This window comes from Montipora foliosa, chromosome 1 (genome assembly GCF_036669935.1).
Source record: "Montipora foliosa isolate CH-2021 chromosome 1, ASM3666993v2, whole genome shotgun sequence".
Taxonomy (NCBI): Eukaryota; Metazoa; Cnidaria; class Anthozoa; order Scleractinia; family Acroporidae; genus Montipora; species Montipora foliosa.
In genome coordinates this window covers 55,868,019-55,878,018 of record NC_090869.1, presented here as the reverse complement: position 1 = coordinate 55,878,018, position 10,000 = coordinate 55,868,019, and the positions used below count along the sequence as shown (strand labels likewise).

Sequence of the window (10,000 nt, the reverse complement as noted above, 5' to 3'; positions counted from 1 at the left end):
GTTTTATTCCCAAATAAATACATTTTCAACTTGCATTTGCTAACTTTATTATTGCTTTTTCTGTCCGACTAGTTGGGTGATACTAATTGCTAATTATGCTCTTGTTCTAACAGATCTTCCTTTACATGGGAACTTATTCTTTGCAAGTAAACTGGCTTGCAAATGCTTACAAAGGCGTCCCTCTTGGAGAGATGGTGCAATGGAGTGATCTAATAGCTTCTCTTTACGCACTAGGACATAATGTCACCATATCGGCTGAAGTCCCGAACATGATGAAGTAAGTCTTTCCTCGGAGAGCCAGGAGCCAGGGGTGGTCAGTTGGGTGGGAAAAGGTGTTGAAAGATTGTCGCCGACTGACTAGCCCCCCCCCCCCCCCTTCCCACCCCCCACTTCCCCACTCAGTTTCGAAGGTTGAATAGGACATTTGTATGATGACGCCATTTGACGACAAGTACCAGAATCCTTCAGGTATTTCTTGTCTCATGCTTTTATAAGAGGTATTGTTATTTTTACCCCACTGGCAATACAGAATTTAAATAAGAAAAGAAAAACAAACTGAATTCAGGTAGTTGTAGTCAAATTACGCCATCGTGAAAGTTGCCTATTAAGTCTTGTCCGAGAAGAGTCTCTGGTCATCATGCAAATGATGACACACAAGCCTTGTCGGATGATCTAATCAATAATAAATTCTCCCCTTTTACTCAGAATTTTAAACGCAACCACCGACAAATGTGCCAGAGGCTTGAGACAAAATGAATTTGATCTCATTTTTACCGACTACTCTGGCACGGCGCTCCTGAGAGAAAAACTAGGACCAACAGCTTTTCAATATTGGTGAGTATTTAGACAAACAAATAAAGCCTCGGTTTTTCATTGTTTGTTTTGTTTTCCAATGTTTTCATTTACCTTGCTTGGCCATCGGGTTTAATATTTTGAGGCACCCACTCGACCGATCAGTGGTTACCACCAACGCAGCACCAAAGTTTCTGTAGCAAATTACCCCATCATTCAAAATCCCCCTGCAATGGTGGCTCAGTTGGTTGGGCATCGCGGGGCTGCCATGTGTGAGGTCGCGGGTTCGAACCCCGGCCGGATCAACACTCAGGATCTTAAAATAACTGAGGAGAAAGTGCTACCTTTGTAATTTCATTTGCAAATGGTTAAAATTTCACGTCTTCTCGAATAAGGACTATAAACCGTAGGCCCCGTCTCATAAATATCTTCTGTGTTCAAACGTTCCCTGTGGGACGTTAAAGAACCCACACACTATTCGAGAAGAGTAGGAGAAGGAGTTCCCGGTGTTGTGGCTGTCCCGTTCTCTCTAGCAAAAGTGGCTGGCTTCGCAGTGATGTCTCTAAAAAGGCTTATGGTGTATGAGGCTATAAGTCAAAAGGACTTTGCCTATCGCTGTAACATGTAGATGTAGAAGTATGTAGATCATCGCAGTTAGATAAGCAACAGTTGCAGCCAAGCTTGAAAATAGGGACCTTTAGATTCTAAGACGAGAACGAGTACTAGTTTTGACTGTCCGTTTTTGACGAATATATTTAGGAAATTATATATAAACCGTACGATTAATCTTACTCTTTCTTAGCAGTATAGGTTACTCAGTTATTTTTATTGCTGGTAACTGAGCCTTTTCGATGATCAAAAAATACCAAAACTGCTACCGTGTTGTTGACTTGTTTTGAGACGACGACATTTTTGCAAAACCTCGTACTAAAAGGAAGACCTTAGACAGCAATGACCAGAATAAAGTTGCTCACCAGCGGTTTTCGTTAAAACAATGGTTTGCTGGTGGTGCTCAGTCTCGCGGGCTCAGAAAACCTGGTTGTGGTCATTGTTATTTAAGGTTTTTTGTACTAAAATGACGACCGATTTCACTTTTTACCCCCCAAAATGACGCTGGTTTGCGCGCGCTCATAGTTGTTCTATGAGAAAATCTCGTACTCGTAGTCGTTCTCGTCCTAGAGTCTAAAGCTCTCTAATATCTATTAAGGCTGGAACGAATTCGAACCCATGACTGGCATGTAATTGGGCTGCACTTGCTCTACCAACCAAGCTCTCAAGTAAGCTTAAGTCTAGCACTGTCCTTTTGCGAGTTCAGGCTATATCCCGCTAGAGGGGAATGAAATTGGAATATATGCGTGTGATATTCATATATTTTTAATTAATTCAGTCAGAAGCCCATGGCCTTGAAGCGTGTAACTTGAAACTCTTTTCCTTCGAACGAATCTGCTGATTTTACGACACTAATATTATGCCCAAATATGGACGAAAATAAGGTCGAAGCTGCACGCGCGGGAAAATGCGCGAGCTACGTTAATTCCATAAAAGGAAATTTTTAAACTAAAAAACCCGCAGCTCTGAACCAGAGTTAAACGCTTCAAGGTCATGAGCTTCTGATTCATACAATCGCAAGAAACTGACTTTGCTGCTGTCTTCTATTTTAACGATATTTTTTTACTACAAGGTGTCGTTTAAGGATTCTAGATTCCTTTGGCACAGAGCCAGAGTTTAATTTCGTCGAATTTAAAGACGCGCACAAGTACAAAACTTATTGGGGCAAAGCTGATGTACACTTGAGACAACTGATGACCATGCTTCGTAAGTACAAATTCCATTTCTGTCCGGTTCCTTTGAAGGTTTATTCCTTCAGTTCTTATCTGTTATGAATCTTGGGTACATATTAAAGGGGCTATGTCACGTTATTTGAGGCTGTTTCGGAGAAATCGTAAGTTAATCACCAGTTTAAAACTCGAGGATGGCAATGTGGAATTCCTTTAAGGATAAAACTGTCGTTACATCACAAACAAGATGATTCTGAGCAAAAACGACCTTTATCAAGGCCATTTCCCATAAACTTGAAAAACGTCGGGCCGACCTTTTTCAAGATTTAGCCAAATGCAATCCGTTTCAGTTTAGTCCATTTGTGTCCATCCATGCTTCCCTGTCCCTTTTCTTTATTACTGGGTTGCCAAACCCAGTCGGAATCTGCGTTTCATTTCTCCGTATTTTTATTTTTATTATTTTTTTCCGTGTCATGAGAAGTCGTGCCTGTCACTCCCCTGCTTAGTGCTGCCTTTGTGCATAGAGTCTTCTGTGCGTATTTTGTTATGTTTGAGGGGGCTGGGGTAATGCGTTTTAGTGGATCTTTAAACAAAATATACGCTCATGGAGCTCAAGAATGGAAGTCAATTGGATGAACAAGACAGGCGGTGAAAGATAAATATCTGGAATCTTTAAAGCGACGAGTAATGGTCTTCGACAACAATTTCATTTTTCGCCGTTGGATATCAAGTGAGCTTTGTTTCTAATATTTTACTAACTTGGTATTATATATAACACCGAAATCAAAATGACAATTCTTTTTTATGGATTTAACAAACATTGAAGGAATCGAACGCCTTGAATGCATCACAGTGTTTACTGAAGTCGCATCTAAGTTGTCTGGCAATTTACATTTGCTTTGTACTCAACTCTGCTAAGGTAAAAATAATTGGAAATGTGACAGTGAAGAATTATTGGAATGAAAGTTTGTTGTCTCTTTTGTGCTTCATTATTTACGGTCAAGGTTCTTTCGAAAAGGGTTTGAAGTGAACTGTCAGAAATTTATTTAATTCCATATGGTTTGTGACACGGATTGTGTGTCTTGTTTGCACGCACGCAATTGAAATAGGAAGGGTTCACGAAAATAAATAGGTCTGTTGGAAGCGCGCTTGAGTTTCAACAAAATGAGCGCCAAAATCAGCAAAAAATTGTGACGCTGATGAATAATAAAGTAGCTGCTATTTCCAAAACGATGGAACTACCTGGTGATAAATAACTGGAGGGTGTAAACTGCAGGTTGCAGGTTGCAGGTCAGGGTTGCAGGTCACTGCTTCATCATAGCTGAAACAACCCAAAACTTTACTAAAAAAATAACGTTTGAGCCTAAGGTTAGCATTTTTGTAGCAGGTTTGAGTTGTTTCAGCTATGGTAAAGCAGTGACCTGCAACCTGCAGTTTACACCCTACGGATAAATAACCTCGTCTTGGAGAGTAAAGTGTTGACTTTGCAGAAACAATGGTCAACCTCAAGAGTTGGGCGATTGTGATCTTTGTGTTGAATTCGCACATTTCTTCTCAAACTTTATAACACTTGAAAGAAAAAGAAAACTAACAAAAATAAAAACGCGGTATCTTGCGATCATTTGACACAGATGCTTCACTGTTTCGCGAGTAAACACGCCGCGGTAACTTGATCACTGCGCCTGCTGAATTTGATGTCACTTTCAATTTTGCGATTTAATTGTGCAGCCAAAAGTACAATAACAAAATTCAACTTAGCAAAAATCTCCCCAAATGTGTTTCTCTGATGGCAACTTTTTATATTCGTGGTTCAAAATTAATGTTGTTTTCACGTCGTAAATTTTGTTGCTGATGGCAAAATATTTTATTTTCGATCGACCGTCCTGAAAACTTCCTTCTGCTCTTCCTAAAAACTGTTTATCAATATTTATTTACTTTTGCATCAATATTTGCTCTGCATAAAGCAAGCTAACAAAATCTGTACTTTGCTTAGTTCGCATTTTTGAACGTTAAAATATAATTTTCGGTCCTATGCTTCTCTTACGAAGTACCGGTAGTATATTTTTTAGGTCACCCAGATACTAACCTCACCGGACAGGCTTTAACTTCAGTGAACTTTTGTATTACAAAGCTGTCGGACGCTCAGAGTGCACGCTTAAACTGTGGTGTAAAGAAATTGTGAGGGAACTTGAACATTATCAGCATGTCAGCCTAGAAGCCAAAGTTTTTCGATTCCCTTTTATTTTCTTCAATCTTTCTGGGTTTAGTACTTTGCTAGTAACCACATGTGTTCTCAGGGGGCTATTTACCTAAGACTATGGTCGTCCAAATGTTTCAATATTCGCTAAATTCCATTCGCTGTCGCTAAAACTCATTCGCTGTCGCTAAGACCCATTCGCTATCGCTAAATTTGCATTCGCTATCGCTAAATTTCATTCGCTGTCGCTAAATTTCATTCGCTGTCGCTAAAAATTAACCACTTCACTGCGTGCAGACAATGACAAAACACGTACGAACAGCAAGACAGAAGTTAAGAACCTTCGGGTAGCCATCTTTGAACAGGCCGTAATACCCGGACGGCCTGGAAACGAATCGCGTGAGGGTCGGCCTTGGAGGTTCCTAACAATATTTTACAACAGCGAAGTTGATGTAGTAGTGACGAATACTGTTAAATGTCAGCAAATATTATGTTTTCATTTTAGAAAATGCAAATTAAGTTAATTCAGTGCTAACGAAGGAACATTTTCAACAGCGAATAGCCATAGCTATTGAGTTTTAGCGACAGCAAATGAGTTTTTGCGACAGCGAATGCGGTTTAGCGACAGCGAATAGAATTTAGCGAATATTGAAACATTTGGACGACCATATTTAAGACTTCTACCATGACACTACAATGATATACAATACCAGAACAACATTGTGTCAGGAGTCCAAGACTAGGAGCTTACAACTTCATTGCATCTATGAAACGGCGTTTTTACAGACCAAGTTATTTATAGTTTGATTTTCCCGCGAAATCGGAACTTTCCAGCCAATCACAAGTCTTGCATGAGAAATTAATCCACATGGGAATGAGGATTGGCACTCGTGCAAGCCAAATCGTATTTGAGAACTCGTCTAAAAATAGCTTGATCTGTGAAAATGCCGTCATATAGACCTAGTATGGAGCTTTAGGCTCCTAGTCATGGGCTCCTGATTGTGTACTATTAGAGCTACATCTTACACAAAGACAACTTGAATCTCCTGGAAGACAGTTGACAGTATGGAATAAAGCGCTGTGTTACTGCACAGTTTTTAGTACTTATTGCAATGTTTCATTCTACTTTTGGGCATTTCGGGTGTTATGAGATTACATCATTTTGCGTGCCATAGCCCCTGTAAGTACTCTCGTGGAATTTATTACGTCATTAAAGCCATTTATTTTCGGTATTACCCATATATTTTGTCACTGGGATTTCTCAGCACTACCAAGTTAGGCCCCGTCCACACTTTGAAGATTCGCATTCGGTCCACACGTATCCGGCGAATCCGGCATGCGAATCCGCAACTTTTTGAATCCGCTTTCCAGAGTGGAAACTTTTGAATCCGCAAAGAATTTGGAATTTTGTTGACTGTCGATTCCGCATACTGTCAAGTCCGATGACGTTACAAACTCAGCTGAATGAAATGGCCCATGCTCTGTTGACAATACTGGATACTAGAACGAATCTGGATACGTGTGACCGGGCAAATTCGATTTCAATCGGGATAAGTATAGACGTGAAAAATGTTGAGTCCGCAAAGAAAAAAAAGTTGCGGATATATATATTACTTCATGGTTGGTGAGTGCGTACGATTTTTATTCACGAGATGTGAAGGATCGCGTAAACGAACGAGTGAGCGAAGGGAACGAGTGAGTTTAACGATCCTTCAGAACGAGTGCGTAATAAAAAACGTACAAACGAGCCAACCATGAAGTAATCTGTTGATTATATAAGTACAGAGATCATAAAGTTAACGAGGTAAGTGTTAATCGAGAGGCTATCAAACCAGTGACCGCGAACAAAGTCCCAAACAAATAGCAAAATATTTTTAAATAAAAGAGATCTTCTATACCTCGCTTGAGCACTTTAAAAACTTTTTTAAGATCTTCTGAAGTATTGTGGGGAAAACTAAGAAATAAAATGTCAAAAACTTTGAAAACCATACAGTCGGCCGCCATGTTTACAACGTTTACTCCCGCTGTCGCTTCACAGGCCACTCGCGCCAAAGTTCAACATAATATTATCCAATCAAAAGGCTGATACAATTTTTCACTAGTGAAAAAAAATCGTCCGACTAAACAAAAGGTCGATACGACAATTTTTCGTTAGCAAAAACATCGTATGTCATTTATATTTCATCACGGAAGTGTACGTAAATCTCTATACTTATGTAATATTATATAATATTCGGATACGTGTGGACGGCGACGTAATCTTAACATGCTTATTCATTCTTTAGTCTTTAGTTGTTGTTCATATGCAGTCTTGTTCATTGCCTTACACAGCCCACAGCCCTGACAATCTCTTCTTGGGGTTCGTCGTCGACAAGGCAACAACCATGGAAACAAATCCCTCTAAAGTCAATAAAGTGGAAAAGCCGATCGGAGTATTGTATGCTAAAGATGCACTATATCTTAATGTAAGTCATTCAAATTAATCACTATTAGGAGCCCATGTGATGGGCTCTTGCCACCTTACGTTATTTAACAATTATTAGCGTGGATTGGATCGGATGAAAGATGCATATATTAGTCTTCATTAGTTAACTTACAAGGCACCAAGGTTTAACCATAGGGAGTGGGGCCTCGCATCGTTTTCTGAAAAACCTGCTTTAACGGTTTAATTTTTAATGCTTGTAGCTTATTAAATAAGAGTAGGAAAACCTCTTTCCTCCCGCGACATTCGGTTTGTTCAAAAATGGAAGGACGGTCTAGGAACTTTATAACGGCAGAATGTTCCTTTTTTCCCTTTAATTAATTAAATAATTAATATCAAGATTTAGTATACACTTTTAAAGTATATATGGGTATTTGATAAATAGCTAGCACAATTGTGATTGTTTAGTAACTGTAAATGATGTGTGTAAAATTATATCTTATTAACTTCGTTGCAATTGTAATGTTCAACCCCCTTCCCCCCCCCCCCCCCCCTCTTTTTTTTTATTATTTAGATGGTGGGTCGCAAGCCTTTTAATTAGTATTTTTGTATAGTATGTGATGTGAGTATATAACGTATAATATATTTAGAAAGTGTTTATTTAAAAACAGCATTTGTAGAGCATTGTATGTTGTCATTTATTTTAAAAATTTTTATGGTCGGAAAATGCGTTTCTAGCATTCTAATTGGATCATTCAATCTTGGTTACCAGCTCATATACCGAGTGACCTTATATTGTAAAAATGAAACAACTTCGGGTTTTGCATTAGTGCTTGTTGGACATGAAATTGGTTATCTCGCGTCTCTTCGGCCGTTTATCATCCCATATTCAACTCACGGTCATAGCGGGAATAATTTATTCGATATCACAAGGTGGCCATGATAAGCCATTTAATCAAAACTATAGAATTGCCTTATTCAATCACCAACTGTTGAATAAAACTGCAACTGTTTCAATTAGCTCCAAAGGTTTCTAAAGTTAGTCTAGGGTTGGTCTATTGTTTTTGTCGTTAAATTAATGTCCGAAACCGTCCTGTCATACTTAGTTGACGTTCTGTTTCCTGGCGTAGCTCAGGAGTTTAGCTAGATGGCGGACTTGTAAGTACGCGGATACTCTGGGTTAGGTTTACGACCTGATTTGGCCATTTAGGAGATTTGTTTTCAATCGTATTTAATTGAACCCCATCGGGCTGGTCGTCTCCTTCCAGTTACGGCTGCTATTCCTGCTGTGTTTGTAGCATATGTACATGTTGTGGTTTAATTTTGCTCTTGGTTGAATTTTTTTTACCACTTTGTTTTTTTCAAACCAGGAATATAATTTTAAACCAGCTTATTTATCAACTGTCTGAAAAGAGATTTCTATATTTTGGGGTGTGGTTTAATTAAAAATAGGGGCATGAAAACAAAGCATCAATGTTAGATTGATCTTTTCCTCCTACCTTTTAAATTTCCCTTCTTTCCCGATTATCCTCACTCCAATTTCCATTCATGTGTACATTAGCCTTACCCCAAGTACTATTACTGCAACCCCCTGTTTACAAATCCTGACAATTATTTTTTAACAGGGCTTATTTTTCATCACAATCTCCTACGAACTATTTCTTCAAACTGCGACGATTCCATTCCAAATTGACGGTAGATAAAAGGGAATTTCTTTCTGCGCTGGACAGCCTTTAAATCAGTAAAAGACCAGTAAATCTGAAAATAGTTTATTCGTAGACCACTATTTCCATGACCGAGCAAAACATATCTCGTCGTTGAAGCTAACCATTCAAAGGCGCTTCTAAACCAAAAAAAAAAAGAATTGCTTTGAAAAAGAGAGGAACTTTATTTAAGTGTCTAATTGTTCTAGCGCTGAAGGGATACTATAAACCGAAATTAGAATTTTCGCAAATCAAGTAGCCTGCCTAATTAAACTAGTTTTTCTGCTTCGGTTCGAGCTCTGTACGATTTATGTTCCCTAAATTTCGTATTTTACGAGCGCACGGGTGGCTTACGCGTTCTGAAAATCGTCTGTTGTTGTCGATGGTTTAAACAAATTCTAAGAAGAAACATAACCAGTCTTACCCGGAAGTAAAGCTGCCGTTACAAATTTAACTTTAAAATCACACTGACAAATTCTGCATTGATCGCTCGGTGTCTTTTTTGACGGACGTCAACATGGGTCAACACGGTTATCTGTTATTGGCTAATTTGTTAGTAAGACGTCAATCAACGCGTGTCAAGAAAAGGTGGGCGTTTTTTTAAAAATAGGGGGTCTTCTTGCAAGCGTTCCCTTAGTCTCTTACCCCAAACTTCGCGCAGCCAGTTTGCGGAAAATCGTTCGGGAGCTCTTCTCTCGAACAGGAACGCTTGCTACGCATGCTACAAATCAAGTCAAATGTTGGTTTTTGAGGAGAGGAGAAACCGGAGTACATGTATTGGAGAAAATCTCTCGGAGCAGAGTACAGAACGAACAAACTCAACCCACATATGGCACCGAGTCTGGGAATCGAACCAGAACAGCATTGGTGCGCCGTCCCTGAACCCCAGTTCAATGGTTTGAAAAAGAAAAACAATCTGGTTTGAAAGAAATAAACCGGTTTGAGATTTTAAACCGAAACCTAAATTAAACCACAACACATGCACGGTCTCAAACGCTCATATTTAGGGCACGACGACGCCACGAAAACGTCATCCAAAAATATTATTTCTCGTTGCTGTAATCATTTCGCGATTTCTCCAAGTCGTTCGGCTCGGAAAATGTGTATC

The 10,000-nt window shown here is 39.2% G+C and overlaps 1 protein-coding gene across 1 annotated transcript in view; it reads left to right on the top strand.

Moving 5' to 3' along the window:
- Window positions 1-10,000, top strand: part of LOC138001903 (alpha-1,6-mannosylglycoprotein 6-beta-N-acetylglucosaminyltransferase A-like) — a 63,588-nt gene that overhangs the window by 29,210 nt on the left and 24,378 nt on the right. Inside the window, exons 5-8 of the mRNA XM_068848172.1 lie at window positions 114-277; window positions 706-834; window positions 2,474-2,607; window positions 7,099-7,232. Of these exons, the coding sequence (XP_068704273.1) occupies window positions 114-277; window positions 706-834; window positions 2,474-2,607; window positions 7,099-7,232 (561 nt within the window). The remainder of the gene's footprint in view (window positions 1-113; window positions 278-705; window positions 835-2,473; window positions 2,608-7,098; window positions 7,233-10,000) is intronic.